The following is a 22,443-nucleotide window of genomic DNA, read 5'->3' as shown; positions in this document are numbered from 1 at the left end:
AAACGTAAATGTAATTCCTTTCTAGCTTAATACTGCCATAATGTCATCTTAATGATGTCATTTTTACAACATATCGATTATTTAGACTTTTAATGCCAGTAAGTTTATGTTCTAGTAAGTTGTTGTACATTAATCCTGACCAGGTACAGTATAATTTCTGTACAGTATAATATACAAAAATACTGTAGTTAGTTTTGTTTCCCAACAAGTGCAATTTTCTTCTCCGTTCACTTTTGTCTTGGAAGCTAACTGTTTTTTTTTTTTTATTATTGCTGATCTGCAATAAAACGCCCTACATTCTACCCTGGTGAGCCTGCTTTATTTTTGCTGATCTTGGAAGTATTACTGAATATTTTTCATGGTAAAGGTTTACCAGGGGGTGGCAATAAAAGTCAAAGCATAGCTTTTATTGCAGCCCAACACACCCCATAGAGATACATGCACTGGCAGATTTTCTACTGCAGCAAACGCTGGTGAGAGGCTTCTCTGGCTTTCAGCCCAGAAGTAGCCTGTTGTGAAGATTAGGGCAGGGTGGAATCTCATAGCCAGATAATGGTGTTACAATAAAAAAAAAAATCCCATTCACACTGCATTTCCTCACAAAAAAACATTACATTCACTGTGATGTGAGGTTTTTTTAAGCTAATGTTATAGTTAAACAATAGATTTTTTCCCTCTATAAACAGCATCAGCCCAAATCAAATTAACACTCAATAGATGAAATAGCAATGTTTAATATTTTACTTAATCCAAGCCTAGACACTCAACAAAAGAATAACACAGCAAAGGAAACGTGTAGATAGTAAAATATTTTAATTAAATATACAGGAGGTCGTATCATACAAAATGTCTTCTTTATTTTTTTTTCTTGCTCGCCAGCTGGGTGATTGGTAAACAGATGGCTATTGTATCAAAAACACTTTCAGGATGCACATTATGGAAACGACATGGAAAAATAAAGTGAAACGACAACAAATAAAAAGATAGAGAATCCTAATCCTTAAATCGTAGTGTTTGTTTTAAATCTAAGATGATCACGCTGACCTTGAAACAGAGCAAAACAAGGACACAGCTAGATTGTGTAACCGACTTTTTATACTATTTTTATACTATTTACAGATTATAACACAGTTTATATGATAACAACCACACGGTACTATCTACAGTGCTATTTACACAGAAAATAAGACAAGAGAGAGGGGGGGTTGCCATGAAATTGATCCCGAATGAATGTTCTGTACAGGAAGGCTCGGCAGCACCAACGCTGCTGCAGCCGCTTTTACCTACACACAGTAATGTACAGTACTTAATCAGAAATGAATGTTTTTATCTTAAAAGTATCTTGTAAAACTTTACACATAGACGTTTACAGCCTTATTTCTTTTTTTCTTTTTTCTTGAAACACCAGACATGTTCACTGTGTATTTCGACTGTCCCGGATTGCCATTAACAGCGGTTATAGTGGTTGTAAAAGCCGGAGCAGGTGTTGTCTTCCCACCTCGGGCTATGGAGCATGGTAGGCATACTTTATGGAGCCTGGTACCTTTTGATCACTGCTAGAAAACACATACAACACACCCTCCTGGGGATGAGACACCAGACCCGGGTCAGCGTCAAGTGTCTGTAAATCTTTTCAAGTATTCTGTCATCGACTGCCTCACACAACTAAGCTAAGTGAATAGTTTTACTTGAGCACAAACACTGACCCGTAGGTCAAAGCAAAACTGCTTAAAAGAATTGAAAAGACTTAAAATACCCATCAAGTCTGGTGTCTGATAGCCAAGTGTGCTATACAGTTTTGTGTGTGTGCGTGTGTGTGTGTCTGTGTGCTGCGCTACAGACGAGAGTGACAGTAATATTGATATTCCTACCCTGCTACAGAAGATAAACCTTAACAATTGTAGTGCTAACTCTAATCCAAGACTGCGAAAGGCACAGATATTTGCAAAGCAATAAAAACCTAACTGTCAACATTCCTATCAAATCATACAGTGAGTCTTTTCAGATTGTTGAATAAAGGAGTCTGTTCACAAAAAAAAGAGCTTTTCAAGTCAAGAACAAAAAGAAGAAATGCTGATTTCATGTGGTGAGCATTCCACAGCATAAGGCTGCTTCATTATGCTGGTCAGAGAGACACAAACAAGCTGCTACAGGCTACTAATCACAGGGGGTTGGGGTCAATTTACTTTCAATTCAGAAAGTAAAATTAAAACGGCGTTTCATTAACAATAACAAAAAAAACGAAACATTCATTTGTGATTTGTCAACAGATTGAACATGGTAACTAACTGAACTGAAATAAATCCTGAATAAAACCTGAATTGAGTTGAAGGTGAGTCTACAGTACATCCGTCAACACAGCACCTCAGAATGTTATGATTAAGCTAGTATTTATGTTATGCAGCACCGCAGCGTGTGTGAATGTCCATTACAAGGAATCCAGGTGGATTTACTGCAGCAAAAACAGGCAACAGCTTTCAGCGTGGAGACATGTAAACAGATACAACCACCACTGGCTGAATGAAGTGTAATAATGCGCTAAACAGCTGTTGGACTCCGTTTGCGATGGTGAACGCACCCCTAGTTTAAAGGATTTCATTTATGTCATCGTGTTACTTTTAGTGTTTTTTCAGCAACAACGTTTAGCCCTCAGATGCAGTAAACAAATGGCTTTTCTCTGTTGCCCTCCACTTTTCACATGTTCAGAGCAACAACCTGACTCGTGGTGACTGAGAGCACCAAACTGATTTGTGAGCACATACACATCAGCATTGTGCAAATAAGGGTACAACAACAAAAAAAAGATACAGTAAGTGGTGATAAAAACAGAACAGTGCAAAGTATATAAACAAATAGATAAACAAAAAAACAAAAAAAAAAGTTATGGAATTTTTAGTCTGCCTGACTGATGGGTTCATCAGTCTGTAATCTGCCAAAGTTTTATCATCAGTGTTATCTTTCTGAGTGAGCCACAATCCCAGAGCGAGAGAGAGAGAAAGACGAGAGACGAGAGAGAGAGAAGCTGAGAAAGTGTCCGAGGCAGAGGGAGAGGGCTAGAGTGTCTCCTCCCTCTCTCTCTTACAGTCTGGTGCTGGGGTGTACCGAGGACAGCTGAGGCGGTGGGAGGGTGGAGAGGGGATACAGGTGGTGGAGCAGGTCCCCGTACAGCGCCGCCCCGCCCGGGTGCCTGTAGAAGTGGTGCGGGCTGGGACCGGTGGCCATCAGCTGCCTGTGGAGCATCATGGAGTGGAAGGCTAACGGGGGAACAAGGGGAGACACTGCGGTTTGGCTCTTCAGGTACTGCAGACCCGGATGCTGCTGGAGCCCGTCCTGGTGCCTCGGCGAGACCAGGCTGCCGGGAGGGTACATGCCCGCGTAGAGGGGCGCGGCGTGGGGCGGGGGGTACGTGGTTGCGGGGTGGCCCTCGGGGAGATGGTTGTTGAGGTGAACGGCGTGGGCTGGCTCGGCCGGTTTGAGTTCTTCTGGGTCGCCGCGTCGGATCGCGGCGGCGGGGTGCATCGGCGTCACCACGCGGATTTTCCTATCCGGGACCCCCTCGTTCTCGGGTTCCGCTAGGCTCCGCTTGCTGGGTCGAATGGAGCTGGTGAGGGATGTGTCGGGGGAAGTTTTGGGGCTGGGGAACGGCTGGGAGGGTTCTACTGGGCTCTGTTTGGGGGCTGAGATGGTCATAGGAGGGACTCTGCACGCCTTGGGGTGGGAATCCAAACCCTGGTGCATGATGGGGTACGGGAGACTGCAGAAGGAGGGCTTGGAGAAGGAGGATATCCTCTGAGAGAGAGGTTTAGAAATAGTGAAGTCTCTGGGCTCATCTTCTGCCTCTCTACTGTCTCCATGTGTTTGAGTCCTGTCACTGTAGTGCGATCTGTAGGCCAAGCCCTCTCGCTCCAAGCTGCTACAAATGAAGGCCTGGCTGCTTTCACTGTCCCTGGTGTAATGCCCTCTCCTCTCTCCGTTGGGGAAGCCAGCCATCCTCTCCTGGCTCAGGCAGTTCTCAGTTTGCCTGTACAGACTGTGTAGGTGAGGGGAAGAGTAGCAGTCGCCTGCGTAGCTCTGGGGCTGGGCAGAGGGGACTTGGAGGAGTTTCTCCCCAGCGTTCTCCACTCCATCCTGAGCATGGGTTCGGGGGAGGTAGGGCTGCCATGGAGGATTGACTTGGGGCTGGAGGTGGTGGCTTGTCCGGCAGCCGTACGTTTCTGAAAGCTCCCCAAGAGGGCTCCTCTCTGCTGGGCCACCGCTGGCTTGCTGGGGAGGCTTGCTGCTCTGAGCATGCTGGATGACCGATGGCCTGAACACAGGCGCTACCTCCTGGCTGCTGTCTGTCACACACCCCGGCCTCTGTCCCGCCGCCTCCTCCTCACCCTTCCTCCTTTCCCTCTCCCTTTCAACCACTGATATGGCGGGGAGAGAGGGAGGAACCAGGGGAGGTGGAGGAGGAGGTTGAAGGGACGGTGAGGTAAAGGAGAAAGGGTTGGTCTCACACACTTGAGAGAGGAGCTTCTTCTTGGCCAAAGGAGACATGACACCTTGGCTGGCTTTGCAGTAGGCAGCCGTCTGTGTGGGACCCTGCGCCGACTCCTTCTTAATGATACCATAGTCTTCTTTCTCTGGGAAGGAATCTGTGCTGGAGTCCACAGACGGCTTGCACATAGGCAACACCTTCCCGACTCTCCCCCCATGACTTTCTATGGAGTCTTTGACCCTGGATGTGGGCTCAGGCAGGGCAACATGTCCAGCAGGTTTGTTCTGGTCCCAGCGGTGAGGCAGGTAGGGGTTTCTGGGAATGAAGTGCCCCTCAATTTGCTGTTCAGAGGTGAGTTTCTCTTGGAGGGCCTCGCTGATCTGCCTCCATTCAGGCTGGGGACTAGGCTCTCTGTGGAGGGGGAGACCTGCATGAGGGGCTCTGCAGTCTGGCTCTTTAGGACAGAGCGACGAAGGCTGCTCCACTGCTAAGGACTCCTCCTTCTTCAGGGTAAGATGTAACTCCTCCTCCTCTATTACAATTGGTTCATCTCTCAAAGAGGCCTCCTGCTTTATGGCTGTGGAAAGCTCACGATTCTCCTCTTTCACCTTGGAGTCCTGGATACGGGGAAAAAAATGATAGTTATTACAGTTGTTTATCACAGGATAAGAAATAAAACACCCCTTTATATTTTCATATTATTCAGCGATTCGTAAGACAATAAGAATTCAAGACAGAGAGGGTGAAGCAATGATGAGAAAGCAAAAGGAGATTAAAAGGAGATTGAAATAGAGAGAGAGGGAGTGACGTAAATCCCAATGAGACAGCAGGAACGCCAGTCGGGACGGGTTTGTGACTGACCTGTGATTCCTCTTGGCCTTTCACTGTCTCCCCTCTTTCCTTTTTGATCCCCTGTTTGGGATTGTTGGGGCTTTTCGATTTCTTGACCCCCACTCCTTTGGCTTTGATGGTAGCCTTCTCCTGGCTGCCATCCGGCTTCCTGGGTTTGGCCAAGGGGAGGGGCTTGTCCTTCTCTCCCTTGACGTGCCTCTCGTAAGGAAGGAGGAGCCTGAGAAGGAATGCAGGCAAGGGGAATGTAGATGAGTTTGTTTTATGATCATGTTATGTCATGTTATGTCATGTCGTGGATGCCAAATGAACATCTTTCTTTGGCAAAACAGCAATTTTAGATTAAAAAACTAGATTTCTGAACCCCCTACGGTGGGGAAGGTGAAGCGTTTCTTACAGCACAAACTGGCTCTTTTTAGTGTCAATACCAAACGAGTGAACGATATAAAGTACAAAGAGTACATGAGCACTTTGTTTGGTTAAACCAGAAATAGAATGAGCTGCAGCTATGCCACAGGCATGCACTGTATCAAATACACTGCCTCTAAACATTCTTGTAATACCTGGCATGCATTAACAATCCTATTCTAATTAAACTAGACTCGGGGAAATCCACGTTCAGGTGGGTGCCAGTGTGTGTGTGTGTGTGTGTGTGTGTGTGTGTGTGTGTGAATACGAGCGGCTGGTTATCCCCTACTAGGGAAGATCACATTTGGTATTTGCTTCACCTTAAGAGAATGTATGTTTGGTTGTGCATGTGCATGTGTTTGTGTGTGTGTGTACGAGTCTGTGTGCATGTGTGTGTGTTAAGTTTGCTCTGACACAGGTCAGGTATGTGCTGTATGCAACAACTAAAGCCAACTGGTTAGAGGTGAAGAGGAGGAAAAGCAAAGGCCTGGAAGACTTCAAATCCCATTTGTCAATGGAACTCCTCAGATCCTCACTGCATATAAATTCTAATCTAATATTCTAATATGATTAATCACTGAAAGAGTTACAGTAATAAAATATTTCAGCTGGCAACTGTACGTTCCAGTTTTTAACACACTGTCCGGCTGAGTTGATTCATTACAGGATAGCTGCGCTCCGACTTAATCAAATCCATGCTAAATGACAAGGGCCATTTTGTAGAAAACGATTCAACTATTTTTGACTTCTGTTCTTTCTCTGAATACTTCTCAGTCAATTTTCCATATCTGATGTCATAACTAATGAGAACATTAAGATCTGAGTAGCATAATGATGCCCATGTGTAAAATAATAACATGAAGAAACGAGTTTGGAAAACTTTTAGACTTTTATTGCTCAGAAAAGAAAATGGAAATTGGCATTAGACCAGAAACAAGAAACGTTGAGGAAGAGGAAACCAAGACAGCTGAAAAACTATAACATTCCAAAGTTCAATAAGCTCCTCTGAAAATCTCTCCAGCTCCTCTGTCAGGTCTTTTACAATAACAATCCATAAAAGCCAGACAGAAACATGACTTTCTCAGTCATGAGAAAAAATAAGATCTTCTCGTGTAACGACAAGAGACGGTTGCACTATTCCTTTTAAGGGACATGGCGGTAAAATAAACAATGAATCAAGAGCTGTTTCGCCTCCTCTTCAAAAGGAAGAAAAAAGCCTCAGAGAGTTCAAGAGGCTCTGTGGGATTTTTTGTTATTTTTCCTCTGAACAAAAGTGCTGGCAGGGAAAGCGGTGAAACTACATTTCATACAGCTGGTCTGGCACCAGGCCCCAGGCCAAGAAAGGAAATGTACTATTAAATGTGACTTATTGGAAAGAGGGAGAGCGGAGGGGTTGTGAAAGAGAACGGAGGGAGGGAGGGAGGGAGGGAGGCAAAGAGAATGAGAGAAAAAGAAATAGAAGGAGGAGAGAGAATGAAAGAGGGAGTATAATGACATGTTAATGAAGAGCAAAAATGATTTGGCAAAAAGGAATGAAGTGCGCAATAGAGAGGAAAAAACAACATTCAATCTGATTAACCTTAAAATAGCAGCAGTTGTTTCTAAGACATAAAGGGCAGCAGTTCTCAGACTTTTCTATGCCGAGGATCTCAGAATAGTTAGGCAGATGAGACATAGACAGACAGATAAATAGATAGACAGATGGATAGATAGATAGATAGATAAGAAGAGAGAGAGAGAGAGGGAGAGAGATAGCTTTTCTAAACATGTTACATTGTCTATATATATATGAGATTATATAATATAGTAGAAAAACAACCTGGTATCGACTGTTACAGGACACAGAGATTCACTTTGAACTCCCTGCTGCTATTTCTATGCATTCTATAAGTCCAGCGCTCCGCCTGTCTCACAAAGCTGTGGGGTTTGATTTCTCCCGGCCAGGAAATGTGCATTCAACATGTGTGTAATCGCTGTCCAGCCGTGCCATTAGCCGATCAAAGGGCCAGAAAAGTGGCATATATATACCGTGGCACACCGCTCACTATCACTATGATCTGTGGGAAAGAGATGGCTGCCTTGCCCTGGGTCAACTTTATGGAATGTCAATATGGGGTGGGGGGTGGGGAGTCGCGGAGCCAGATAATGTAAGAGCTGAGCCGGGGAAATCACTGGAGTCTCAAATAGTTCCAAATGGAAAGGCTACATACGCTGGCCCGAAAAACAAAACATAAAAAATCAGCCCCGGGAAGTGGCTTACATTGTCAGAATTATTTGCTTCATTATGCTTAATAAATCCAAGAAATCTTACCAAACTGCAGGCTATTAAGTAAGTGGTATGATTCTACAAGTGGGGCTTTCAATTCCAGGATTTACACCTTTTACAGTTCTATGTAAATTTCCACGAACGGCTGAATAAGCAAAGAAATTGGAGGCTACAGGGTGCTCACCCCTTTTTTCCATTTCTCTTTAACTGTAGGGTACAAAAGAAAATCAAACTGTAAAATCATGATAGCACCCTCGCTGTGAAAGATAGGAGTAATTTCACTACTGTATATAGAACTTATTCACAATCACGTAATATAGCAATCATAATACAATACCACTTATATAAGTAGCAATTTCCTTAAAGGAAGGGGAAGGGTTGAGTTTGGCAGCCACTGTGTTAGTGGAGTGACAGCCAGATGTAGTTCATGCTTTGAGCCACTAGAGGGCGTGGGCTGCACCAAGAGAGATACAAGGAAAGAATTTCATTAAGGCTGGAGAGGTTACATTTTTATGAGGTCAATAAATACTTAACTTCCCCTCATGCCAATTTATCACTTGGCTTTTGTTTAAGCAGCCGTTTTCCATGTTGATAACACATTCAAGCGAGTAAAATATGCAGGAGAGAGATAAAATGTTGAATAGGCAAAAGAGATAGGGAGATAGATCTCACCATGTGGTAAATCTAATTAACCTAAAAAGATATTTCTTCATATATAATGCATATCTGACGCCGATCCTTCTTAAAATCAATACCATCAATAACAATCTAATTCATCAAACCACATATTGTCAACTAAGCATGTCTGTGCCTTTGAAATAATGGATTGCACACAAAGCACCTCCCCCCTCAAAAAATACAACTTGGCAAAAACAAGGTGACTTTACCAGCAATGTGCTGGTCTCATCTGAGTTTTGTGTTACAGGAACGAGCCGTGTGTTGGAATCCAAGAAATGCCTAAGTCACCAAATCAGTGGAAAAAGCCTGCGGGCTGTTCCATTTCAACAATTTCCCTCCCATCCGTGCTGAAATTAATTTTAGCTGGTGTTGTGTTAAGATCACAAGAGCTGCTTCATGCGTAAAAAAACGGAAAAGAAACTATTTAAAGAGCTGGTGGACATGCCCCGGAGGCTGCAGAACAATCTGCAGGAAAGAAAAGCACTTTTATTACAAGCCTGCGCGGGAAAGAGAACAAAATAAAAAAGATAAAATCAAATCTTTTACAAAACCAAGTGCCACGATTAAGCGTCATCACAGCAGTAACAAACCAATAACTGCTGCTGAGGAATAGAAAGAGAGAGAGAGAGAGAGAGAGAGAGAGACAAGATGCCAGCAGAGGGATAAACAGACATTGTAGCTGGTTCCTCTGCTTTGGATTCATGCCTCAAAGCCCCTCTTTTGTCTAGAAGCCAAACCACTTGAGGTGACCCTCATTCATGCAGTTAAAACAGGAGGGCAGCGCAGGAATGTATGAAAAACTTAAGTCCTTTGTCAAGTCTGGAAATACCAGATTTAAAATGACCTCTACCGTTCCCCCAGGGTTCGCTCTCATTAGCTGCCGCTGCTGCAGCTCGCAGTAAACGTTCGCCATAGCAGGTGTGAGCCAAGAGACGCGGCGCTAAGTGTTTAAAATAAATGTGTGCTATTCAGCATGAAGAAACATTCAGGTCTTTGATTCTGTTTCTCCAAAGCACTCATACCCAAAAATAGTTTATACATGTTCTCTCTCGCCGCCCTACAGTGGACTCAGATCTCGCAGAAAATGTCACTAATTTAATTTGCTACACTGAACTAGTTATTAATCTCAGTAGACTTGAATAGATACCCATTCAGTCGATTGCCTGTCACACGTCAGCGCTGTAATTTGTGATTTCTCATTGCCATTGGGGAAAGAAACACTGGACCCTTTGATTAAATTCCACGCATAAAGAAATCGCCCAATATTGTGATTAGTGAGATCGCTGCAGAAAAGCGGTTTTTATCATCGAATGTTCAATGAACCATTTTGTCTTGGGGAAACCATCTAGCTTTGAGTGGTTAAAATAGCTGCCTGCTATTTTAGTGTTAAGAACATGCAGCTCTTTGGCTGCGTTCCCACTTGAGCTGAAATCCAGATTCAGTGGAAGAGTCATACAGTAGAAACACAAAGAGTTTGGCCATGTTTTTGACGCAGACAACATGTTGAGACTTTGTTTATAGTGTTAAGGAGTGCTGACTGCCAATATGTAACAATGCTCTCATATCGAAACCACAGCTTGTCTCTCTCCCTTGTCTTTCTCCCCTTCCTTTCTCTACCACTTCATTTCTTTACATTGAATCATTTCTGCCTGTTAATTAAAACCGGTTATTGTCTCTCTCTCTCTCTCTCTCTCTCTCTCTCTCTCTCTCTCTCTCTCTCTCTCTCTCTCTCCTCTCAGGAATAAAACGCAGAGGACATGGAGGTGATATTCCCTCTCCACCTCCTCTCACAGTAATCCATTGATATCCTCTGATTTAGGACAAGACACCACAATAATTGAAACCTGTGTTTGAGGTGCAGTATTAGACAAGGCTAAACTAAAGTGTAACGCGCCATATTTGATGTACCTGTAATACAGCAAGGACAATGCAGTGAGATGCTGACTAGTGCGAGATGCTGAACAGAATAAAATTTAAAAAAACAACCTCTTCTCCCCTCTGTTCTGCTCTCCTCTACTATAATTCTCAGTGTGATGACTCGCTCAAGGTTTCCTAATATGTATGAACAGTCAAATATATTTTCTGTCTGGAGAGCAGCTCCGGTGGATGCAGAGGAACATTGATACCACGAGGAATGAATAAAGGCTGAATCAATAAAACATCTAGTCGACTAAAATTGGAACTGGCGTGCATCTGTCTTAAAAGAAACACATATCTCCATGATCTGAGCCAGAGAATATTTCACAGGCCTCAGACTCTGTACTATGTACAGTACATCTGGCAAACATCTAATACTTTTAAGATGAAATGATTTAATCCAAAACTCCTCATCTGCTCTCTCTCTCTCTCTCTCTCTCTTGCCCAAAACCTCAGAGTTTTTAAATAGCAAATTATTCTAAATTGCTTCTCTGTTGCCATGGATACCCCCCCCCCCCCCCCCCCCACACACACACACACACACACACACACCCCAACCCGGTTGTGCAATTACATTAGAGTGCCAAGGCATGGTGAGGTATTAAAAATCTGTAACAGGCAGGAATGAACAGAGATAGCGAAATGTGATGTTTCTGTAACAAGAGATCACGTAGGAAACCAGGAAGATTAAATATGTAGGAGCTGTTAAAAGGCGCTGACCTGTATAATGAAAGAAACAGCATGAAGTGCAAGGCAGGGAGCAAGGGGAAGGGAGGAGGGGGGGGGGGGGGGGGGGGAGAAAGAGAGAGAGAGCAGAGAAAGGGAGCAAAAGAGAGGGAGAGAGAGGGAGAGCAGAGAGAAAATGGCACAGCACAGAAGCAAAAGGCAGTCTATTTCAAGGTTATTGATGCCATCTTTTTCATGACCTCATTTTTAATTCAGAGCGCTGGGCCCTGACAGCTAATCTCGGGAAACGGTTTAAATAAATATCATTAAAGCTTCCCCATAGCTGGAGCGGCAGACCTTGGCTTGGACATTTCCACATCGATTTTTCCCTGTGCGCTAATGAACGGGGCCTTGCGACTAAAAACCAGTAACTTTGAAAATGACAATTAGCTGAGGTTATCTCCTGTTCAATTCAAGCTATGCAACTCCATTACTACGAGTGGTTACTGCCCGCTCCTGGACAGCATAAATATAGTGATTATGCTCCTGGCTCTGTCTTTCACAATAACATCTCCTAGGCAACCATTTCATATGATTTTACCATTAGGCCGGTAAAGGGATAATGTGTATAATTTAAAATGAGAGCTGAATGCTCGTGGATATCCAGGCTCTTTAACCCAAATACAACCAAGACAGCCAAGAACGTCCACTTAATCTGAAGCAATTATGTCCTAAAATATTGTTTCCTTTCTTACTGCTAGCTTGAGAGTTTCTTTCTCCTTCTCTACTCTACTTTAGCCGGCTGAGGCAAATCAGAAGTGATCCTTCTGAGAGAAGAGGAAAACATAAGTGTTGTTCCAGTTTGTACACTGTACATTCTTCTGTGTGAATTATATTTTTGTAGCGCATTGACTAATGATTAAAGGGGGAAACAAAGACACCTCTAGGGAACAAACACACACTTCAGCGAGCCCACAAACAGCCTCATTCATCATGCGGAGAGAATGGCCGTGTTTGCTGAGTTAATACAATGAAGCTAATTGCCCTCCGAGCAGCCCAAACACCAAGGCTCAGCTAAAATTATTCCCCTGAATGGAAACTTGCTCAGCTTCAGCTGAGCTGAACCCCCCCCCCGCTCCATGTCCCTCTCTCACTCTCTCTGTCCCTCTCTCTCTCTGTCCCTCTCTCTCCCTCCCTCTCTCACACATGCCCCATCACCCCCTCCCCCCCCACCCTCCCCGCCACCCTCTCTCTTACACCCTCTCCCTCTGTCAGCCTGATATTCACTGCAGTGTGTGGATATTATTGCTTTGTATTGATTCAGCATTATTTTCTCTCAGCTGCTTCTCGGTGGCTGGAGAGGGAAAGGCCAGCGCAGCAGCAGTCACACCTCAGCGCTTCCTACACGGCTCCGTCCTACCCTGCCTGCCTTCCTGAGAGCCTATTTAAAGCGCTGAACAATATAGCTTTTCACATCTGGCTTCGAAGTGATTTCTAGCCAAAGATAGATTGCATTTGTAGTGCAAAACGGGAGAATCTGACTTCAAATGTGGCTTGAGCTTGCTGCCTCTAGACTCGTACAACAAGAATCAAAGGGGAATTCTGACTTGTGCAATAAAATTATATCTTAGCCAGAGCCATATTTGAAGCCAGGTGTTAAAAGCCATATTTATTACTAGTGTAAATAAGGACCAAGCCCTAATCTGAACTCCACTGAGCAGCAGCTCCTTCACACACCACCTTGTTTCCAGGCAGTGAGGAAGAACTAGGAATGCAGCTCAAACACTAAAAGCACATTGAGAGGCACAATGTCAACTTGTCTCCTATAAGACACTGTACAATACATTCTCGCTCATATACTTTCACAAATTTCCTGGCAAAAAGAGATAAACGCAGAAGTGAGCAAAGCTGCTCCGACTCTGACTGTCTGCGGCTGCAATTTTGCTTACAGCATGCGATCTCCACGCAATATAAAGCTGCCCGGCTCCCTCATATGGTATTGCCGGCATATTGCTCTCTTACTGACAGGTGAGTCTGTGTCTGAGCTGTGCTGATGCATGAACACACAGCAGCCTGAGGGCTTTGGAGAGGGTCAGCGGCCTGGAGGAACGACCTGCTTTATGAGCGACTGGTTATCTCTTGCTAGGGAAGATCGTATTTGGCATTTGTTTAACCTTGGGAGAGTGTTTGTGTGTGTGTGTGTGTGTGTGTGTGTGTGTGTGTGTGTGTGTGCATGTGCGCGTGTGTGTGTGTGTGTGCGAGCGCTTGCGTGTATATATGCATGTGTCCCTGCATAATACCCTCACTGCTCCCTCAGGATCATATCCATATGCTTGCTTTGGTTTAGTAATTCCATCTGAGTGATTATAATGCGGAGGTTCAAAATGCTGCAGTGTCTGACTGACTGATTAGATGAATACATTAAGATGGAATTTTCGGAACATTTTATCTTGGAGCGCTGTGTGTGCATGCAATGGACACAGATGGAAAAAATCGAGTCACTGTTAGGCATGTATGTATGTATATCCCATGTAGGTCACTTAATAATTCAGAACTTTGCTATTACTCTGGGTATTTGCTTAAGTCTCCTTGGAGAGTGAGATGGGCGGGGTTTACACATTTGTAATTGGTTCCATTGTGCCAGACAAGACTAATCAATTAATCCTAGAAAAATAACTTGAATCCCCTTTGATCTTGAATTGATTTAGCTCTGTTTAGAATGCATTTCATAACACAATTATAACCGCACACCATAACAATGACTTCATCACTTCATCACTTCACTTCAGTGAGGGCTGATTTGCTAAATCCCAATGTTGCTAGCAAGTCAATATTCCTCATGCATGTGGAAGCGCATTGACTTCCTCAGTATGAGATCAATATGTGTCTCAATGCAGGTCTTGGGCAGATTGGGCTGAAGTTATGAATAAAGCATTGTGAAATCATATTTAATGCAGCTGTTGGGAGGGTCATTCACTACAGGCGGTGTGAACTGTGTCATGTGTGCATGCATTAGGATATTGCGTCATATATAACCGGCGGCCATGATAACTCACCTCTCGTAGTGTCTGCGTGTACACGTGGCCGCACTGGTGCTGCTGGGATTCCCGCCTAATTCATCATATACATGCTTCCACTGTCTGCGGACTGTGATCTGGAGGGACGGGGGGGGGGGGGGGGGGGGGGGGGACAGGGAAAGAGGAACAAAGAAGGCAACAGTGAGATGCATATGTATAGAGCAAGAGAGGAAAAAAAGATGAAAAGAAGACAGAAAGAAAGAAAAAACAATGAAAAAAAAGAAGTGATTGACATTATTTCTAGGTCTTGGGGGGTTACTGAGTCATGATGTCCCATTTCCCGAATCTCCAACACTCAGTTCTCTAACATAATCAGCCCTGTTAACATCTGTCAGTTGTTCCTGCTACAGTCTGTAACAGTGGTAAGAGCTAGGTGGATGATGGGCTACATCATTGAATACAGACTCAAACCGCAGGGCTTCCACTGGGCTAACAAAGCCTCGGCATGAAACGTGAGATAATCAGCAGCAGAGACGAGGGTTTTAAAAAGGATACGAGCCCCAATTACATGAGCTGTATCCTGTTTATGGCTTGGTCTGGCTGTCTGTTTGCATGACATTGTACCAGCCAGCTAATGAAGGAACAGGCGTGAGCAATACGTTTGACTGCACAACATCAAACATTGACTTCACATTGGAAACACATCGCAGATGAATAGTGAGTGAACAAATAGCAGGTAGGCTGCCAAGTTAAATGCCTCTCTCTCTCTCTCTCTCTCTCTCTCTCGCTCTCTCTCTCACTCTCTTCATCTCTCATACACACACTTTTTCTCTCTCGCTTTGCCTGTGTGTCCGCCTGTGTGCGCATGCATGTACACGCTTGTGGGTACACATGTGCATTTCACTCCATTTTTACAGACTCAAACATGGGAAAAAATGACCGATTTGACCAATTTCCTTCTGACCAGCGGAGAGCAGAAGAACATGTGTTTTCCACTCCAAGGGGGTTTTGAAACAACGGCATCATTTTGCTAAATGTGGCTCTGACCAAGACTTTCTTCTTGGGAAAATAGTGACTGAACTCAGGGGGGGAGGAGGGAGGGACAGGGGGAAAGAGAGGGAGGTAGGTAGAGAGAGAATGAGAAAGGGAGAGACAGAGAGAGAGAAGGAGAGGGCAGACATCGGGAGGAGGGAAAAAGAAAGACGGGGAAGGAGCGGGAGGGAGGGAGGGACCTTGACGAAAGCGAAGGAATATAATGCCACATATGTGAATACTTACCAACTCATATCCTCCGAGTTTCTGAGCAGCTTGAAACATAGTCCAAAGGTTGACTGTGGGAGAGAGGACAAACAAGTCAGTCAGGATCTATGGGAAACAACTACAGCCGAGCACAGATAGATAGATAGATGTACACACTAGCAGTGGTAATCATGTTTTATTAGAAAATCTCAAAGCAATATAGTAATTACATATTCCAGGACTGGCAGCATAAAAACAGCTTTTCATTATTTTCACACAAAGCGATGTTGCACCTCAGTTGAGATGCAAATGAATATTCAATACTTGTACAATCACCAGTATGTGATAAAATACAGCATATGCTTTATCCTGACAAAGAGATTTGTTAACCTTCAGCTGCAGCCTGCAGGTATGAATGAAAAACATTACAAGCATCAAAAGCTTGGTGATGTGCTCGAATTTACGTTTGAACTAATGCAAATTTCATTTGCATCGATTTCTCCATGCAAATGCCCTGTGACAGGCAATATCAAAACACAAGTCTTGTGTAACAGTTTCCTAAAAATAACCAAAGAAGCTGTACGAAAAGCTTCAAATAGCTGTCCATCTTTGAAAAAATTATTTCCCACAAACAATGGACCGCAAGTTTATTGGGAGACGTTTTGTGCCAATGACATTTGTATTTGCTTTCTGTAACATCATTGTTTAACATTTTTATATGAAGGCCTATAAATAAGAAAAGGAGGCCTCGCCTGGGGAGAAATCCATCAAAATTCAATCTGTGCGTACACAAAGCCTTGCATTTGTCAAAATGACATTTTCCTATCTCCGCATTTGACAGCATTGATTTTTTCCTTCCCTCCTCTCTGCGACCGTTGTCAATGCACGGGTGGAATAACAAAGGGAGCTGGGTAGGTTTTTCTGTTTGAACTGAGCACTCTGGCGTATTGTGCTTTCTGACTGTAGAAACAGAAAGATGGTCTATTTAACTAGCTTGTTATGCATCGACCATAATTACCACAATAGCACACGGCACTGGGAGGAACAGCGCAGATAAAGAAAATGAGAGAATATGCCTTTTCTTAGATGTCTTGTCATTTGCAATTTCTTTTCTTAATTCCCCTCTATTCGGCAGGGGCAATTATCGCTGAGATAAGGATGACAAAACAGAAACACAATGCAGCCTCACTGACACACGGATGGCATGGCAATTAGACAACAAGGCTGAAAGAGGGAGACAAATTGGAACTGATGTTCACAATCACATGCTCATGCCCAAGCACTCAAGCACACATGCGTCTGTAATAGTCACTGACACACACACATTAACACACACACACACACACACACACACACACACACAGACACACGCTTACCATTCCTCACATATCTTTTATTTTAAATCAAGGGCATTCAGAATGTACAATGTAAGCTCTACTATCCCCCTTTTAGTTCTCTTCATTTTCCTCCTTTACCGCTCAATCCACTTTGCTCACTCTCTATCTCACATCTCTTTCAACGCGTCTACTGCACCCGTACAATTTCAATGGGAGCAGCTGTAGAGCAAAGTCAGTATTAACCAAGTGATAAGAATGGCAGGACAGCAACTCGTATGAATAAACTGCAACCACTGGTTTTCCTCTCCGCTGTATTGCTCGCCATTGTAGCGCTCTACTTTCTATGACTTCCTATGATTCAGGTGCCAGTGTGCATTCAGCCTCTATGAATGGATTTACTGATGAAGGCTTGAGTATGTCAGCCATTTTCCATTATTTTTTCAGAGTAGTTAGCTGAGCAGTGGTGAATGAAAGCCACCTTGCGCTATTTCCACAGATGAAAAAACAAAGAGCGCCGCGCTTATTCTGTCACTACTGCTCAGCGAGTTATTTTGAAAAGTAAGAGAGCCATTGTAAAATACTGCAAAAATGGGTGTCACCTAGCTTTAAGGATCACATGAGTATTATATCGGACTTAAGTGTGAGTTAAGAGGCCAATTGGTCTCAGATCAGTACCTCTGTTCTAAGATGTTTAATGCATACAGGCCCGGGAGTGAAACATAAATTCAACATGAGTGTGAGGCGAGCGAGCGAGCGAGTGTGCGCTGTGTTAAACCAGCAAAATGAATAATACTAGATTTAAAACGCATTGTGAGCCATTCAAATGAGGGGCAGATTGACTGACTGAACGATCGAAGTTCACATATCTCTCTCCGCTGGGCCATAAAGACCCACAATTGCGGTCCATAAAAAAAAGAAAAAAAGAAGAGTTTTTCAGGGAAGATTTCACAGCTAAGAGATGAGGTGGAATATACATAAATAGTCCATGTTAGGATTCAGATAGGGCTTTTTGGAGGGGAATCAAACGGAGAGTGAAACAGGGCTCAGCCAACAAAGCACGGGTAAGTCTGGTAAGTCATTCAACCATCTGTTGCTTTGTAAAACTCCAGAGAACTTCATAAAAAGATTATTACTCAAACGCAACTGAAATAACATAATTTCAATTTCCATTACAGGAAAACGTGTTCTTTGATCTTTTAATGCATTTGTAGCGAGTTTAAAAGGAAGAATATGAAAAAGGCGCCTGATTACATCTGAGGGTTTGTTGTATTAATTATGATGTGTTTTTCTTTTTTTTTGCCTCCTCTTTACATGTGCTGATGTGTGCTTGCTGCCAAGGACGAAGTTTAAACAGCATGATTTCACCACTTAATGAGGCCTTGCTTATGATGTTTCTGGGTTTGAGATTCAAAGCATGTACTGTATGTAAAACAGTTGGCGCGTGGACCTCGCCTTTACTCTGCGCTCAAACCGAGAGATGCCAACTAAAAGTAAAGCATATTGGGTGTGTTATTCTCTCTTTCTCTCTCTCTCTCCCTCCACCACAATGACCTACTTAAGCAACAACATGTCGGCAGTCAAGATGACAGGATTGTCAAAATATCTCGGTGAGGTTAGCGGAGTCGGGCGACCACAGCTTACATTCATGTAATAGTTTAAAGTAATGAGTTTTACTGCGCTATAAACTGTTATACTTACAGTAAACACAATAGACATTTCTCTCTCGGGCTTTCTGTCTCTTTCTCTCTCTCACTTCTGTTCATTTCCTGATGTTGCCATGTGCGATATTTTGATGCAGTTAGTTTGTGTAGGGACTGTGAGTGACTAAAGCTCTCTTGGCTCACTTGAAATGAGTCGAGATGAATCTAAATGTAATTTTCCTTGGCTGAGTAAAGAGTGAGAAAGAAGTCAGCTCAAAAAGCAAATTCAAATCATCACATCACAGTTTGATTGAGATGAGAAGCAAAACAAACACACACTTTGTAGATTTAAGAGAGTGTATGATGTCCTGTATAAGACGTTCATGTACATACTTTCCCTCAGCCAGAGTGTTCTGTGTAAGCTAAGCATCCGACCTATATTATAAATCTTTTATCTCAAACAGACGTGTTTCCCATACATGTGATGTTCTTTTAACAGTGTTAGAGGACGTTCTTGGCCTCCACAGAAAATCCTTCTGACAAGTGTGAGAAGATATTCTCTCTTTTTACAAAAGCCAACCAAATGTGCTCTGACAGGGGGCCTCAAGAGTCTTTTACAAACCCCTAGATGGGATTTATCTGAACGCAGACAATTATTCCTATAGTTTATTATTGCTACAGATTGTATGTTTTTTCTGCAGTTTATAACAGGAGTGTAACTCGGGGATTTTGGGCACGCTGCCTGCAGTCGTTGGCTGCCATCTCCATTTCTTCTCCTCGAGCCCTCATTCAAATTCTGGCTGGTGAGGACAAAATCTGCCCTTGACTGGTGTGAAAAGTAGCTACTGGTTACTCATTTGATCATAACAGGGGGGCACTATAGATAACATATGCTGAGAGGTGTTGTTGAAAATCCACACAAGGTTTTCCCCTGCATGCTTGACTCTCAGGTAGCTCACATAGCGTTTTTTTTTTAGTTCTCATCACCAAAATGTAATGTGAAATATACACTATTTCTGTTTATTTTTTAAAGAACAAGGCATCTCACTGAGTTTAAATAATTATTTCCTTTGCATGGGACTTCTGAATGGGGTTTTTCAATCCCCCTTCACCCTGATAACTTTCCCCACCGGTGATGTTACAACCTAAATCTCTCAAAAAAGCCAAGGAAGAAAAACCTCTCCGCATAATACAAAGCAAACTTTACTATTTAATGAAGAATTTGAGTGTAAAATAGTGTACCCCATAGTTTAAATGTTGCCAGAAAGGGAATAAGAGAATAAGTTGTTGTACTCACTCTGTTTGAAGCCGAGGAAGGGGATCCTCTCTATGGGCGTGTCTCTTTCTTTCATGTACTTGTAGAGCGCTACCAAGAATGCCTGCTCCTCCGCTCTGCTCTCCTCTGATGTTTCCTCCTCTTTCCTCTCCTCCTTCTCGTTCCTCTCCTCCTTTTCCCTTTCTTTCTCCCTCCCTTTCTCCCTGTCCTCGGCTGGGGATTTCTTGCTGAGGCCGTTGGCTTTGGGTTTGGCCGCCGGGGTTATTTTACCGTTTGGTAGCGTCACTTTACAGTTGTGTTTGACCTGCAAGAAAAAGAGCTTCAAGAGTCAATAAATGTAATTTAAGATGAAAATTCAACCCTACCCTAATGATCTCAGACGGTTTTGATTTTCTGAGATGAAGCACATTGGGGTACAAGCACATACAAATATTCTTACAGCCCCCAAAGGCAGCCTCCCATTGATTATCAATGGAGCAGCTCTTGTTGTCATCACAGATTAGACATAGATTACCTTGACTCTAGCTTCGAGAGAGAATTGTTGATATTGATTGAACTGCCCAAGGTTAGAGGAATAAAACATGTGAAAAGGGATTTAGGGTGAATATTCCCTGTACTTTAAATATCATTAATGATGGCTGGATAAAGGTTGCACTGCAAAATAACATATCATCTTAACAAGTCATTTAATCTAGAACATCTAGAAAAAAATCATACAAACAATCAATGAACAACAACAATCAATCAATGGTGTGTGATAATTTCTTTTTTCCAATACAAAGCAAACTTGCATTTTCTTGATCAAATAACATTATCTTGATGCTTGTGCAGCGATCTGTCTTGTTTCATGATACTGTCACTTGTTCAGGGGAAATCTACTGGAAACAAGTGAAATCATCTCACTCCATTGTGCAATTTTGTTTTACTTGTTTAAATGACTAAATGACTTGTTGAGATTTGCAGCGTTAGATAACTGAAAGCTTACACCTTCCACGTTTGAATTATGTTTTTATCTTATTTGGTCTAGGGAAGAGAAAAGACATACAGATAGACAACGAGAACACTGCTCAGTAATGCTATCACGATTGAATCTATGATTGAATCAATCAGATAAAAACTGCTTAATTAATTATTATTAATTTGAACTATTAAAATGAACCGGTGTACCACAGAAAATATAATTATTAGCTTGAATACAGTCTAAGAAAAGAAAGGTTTATATTGTGCAAAAAGCAGAGGAATCTTTTGTCATTTTGAATAATATTTTGTCATTATGAAGAATGGTTTTATTAAAAATATTCTATGTAGTGCCAAAATTATATTCCCATCTCTTAGGAACACTTTTCATATTATCTCTTTTCATTTCACAATATAAGATGTAGCCATCATAGACACATTTTTTACCGCATGTACTGTATGTAACACTACACTGCTGCCACACTGCTGTTCTGTCTCTCACAGTGAATTATTTGGAAAACTCAAATGTTGTTTTCTTGTTTTCTGCCAGAAGATACAAGGGACAGTGTGGCAAGCCACTGTTTGAGAAACACCAGTTTAGGTGTCACAAAATGCCAATTCAGTTCTACTTGAAGAAGAGGCTGCCGTCACCGCTGCACTCCTACTGCAGGACAGATGTATGATGGGAGAAATTATACAAGTTCTATAAGACGTTTAACTTCATATGCTTTAGTTCTCTGGTAAACATCTGGCATCAATGTGAGCGCTACCTTGTTAGGAGTTTTGATGTCTAGGCTGCAGGGGTCCTGAGCTGCTGCTGACCCCTGGTTTGACCCTGATGACCCTTGACCTTGACCCTGAGCCTGACCCTGGGAGTCCCTCCTCTGGGAGATGGACAGCTTCTTCTTCCGCGGTCGCCCCTTCAGGTTGGGAGCTGAAGGACAGAAGATGGAACGATTAGAACAACTGGGGGACGATTGATTGATTGATTTACACTGAAATGCATGTGTTGATACTTTTTTTTGGCAATTTTGTGATCCATTGTGTGATTAAATAATTGCATATTTTCACCTCAGTGTTGCCAACATTTGGTTTAGTCTAAAGCTGTGCATGTTCTCACCTCAGAAAAATCATAATAGACCATGCATTTCATTTCTGAATGCAGTGTCATGTAATACAACAACATGCAATTTCTGAGAGGAAGAAGACAGAAGATATGATGCATTTCATTTCTGACCACATGGAATTTAAATGATGAAGAGGACAGGGGGACATGACAGGAACATTTACAACCAGATATGGGATTTCACAAACCTGCTAGCCTGTGGCTAATAGTTTTAAACCAGATAAGTGTAACATTGTGCTGAATGGGGTAGCTGACTGCCAAACAGCTCCGATGTGCTAGTAAACAAAGTCCTCAAGTTTCCTCCCGCTTAAAATAGAAACTACATTTAAATTCAGACAGATGCATTTTGCAGATGGGGATGAGGACATAATGTGATGGTCAAACAGTTCGCAGTATACTGACAATTACAGATTCTGGTTAACCCACAAACCTACAAAAAGGAAGGAAATCTAAACGAATGGTTACCGCTCAGAATAATATTTGATATGGACACTATGGAGGCTCAGGTCTTGTGTGTATTTCTCACTATGATAACAAATGTAACTGTGCTTTGTTTTGTTTTGTTTTTCACAACTGGAATACCAAAG

General features: G+C 42.8%; 1 protein-coding gene across 1 annotated transcript in view; it reads right to left on the bottom strand.

Annotated features, from left to right (window-relative positions):
- Positions 1-796: 796 nt before the first annotated feature.
- The window catches only part of LOC139911863 (AT-rich interactive domain-containing protein 5B-like), a 64,365-nt gene continuing 42,718 nt past the window's right edge, over positions 797-22,443 (bottom strand). Inside the window, exons 5-10 of the mRNA XM_071899464.2 lie at positions 21,501-21,664; positions 19,795-20,077; positions 15,560-15,612; positions 14,321-14,418; positions 5,342-5,549; positions 797-5,097 (exon numbers count right to left, since the gene is read on the bottom strand). Of these exons, the coding sequence (XP_071755565.2) occupies positions 3,079-5,097; positions 5,342-5,549; positions 14,321-14,418; positions 15,560-15,612; positions 19,795-20,077; positions 21,501-21,664 (2,825 nt within the window). The 3' untranslated portion in view covers positions 797-3,078. The remainder of the gene's footprint in view (positions 5,098-5,341; positions 5,550-14,320; positions 14,419-15,559; positions 15,613-19,794; positions 20,078-21,500; positions 21,665-22,443) is intronic.

This window comes from Centroberyx gerrardi, chromosome 15 (genome assembly GCF_048128805.1).
Source record: "Centroberyx gerrardi isolate f3 chromosome 15, fCenGer3.hap1.cur.20231027, whole genome shotgun sequence".
Classification (NCBI taxonomy): Eukaryota; Metazoa; Chordata; class Actinopteri; order Beryciformes; family Berycidae; genus Centroberyx; species Centroberyx gerrardi.
The sequence above is the reverse complement of the archived record's forward strand: the minus strand, read 5'-3'. Positions and strand labels throughout refer to the sequence as shown.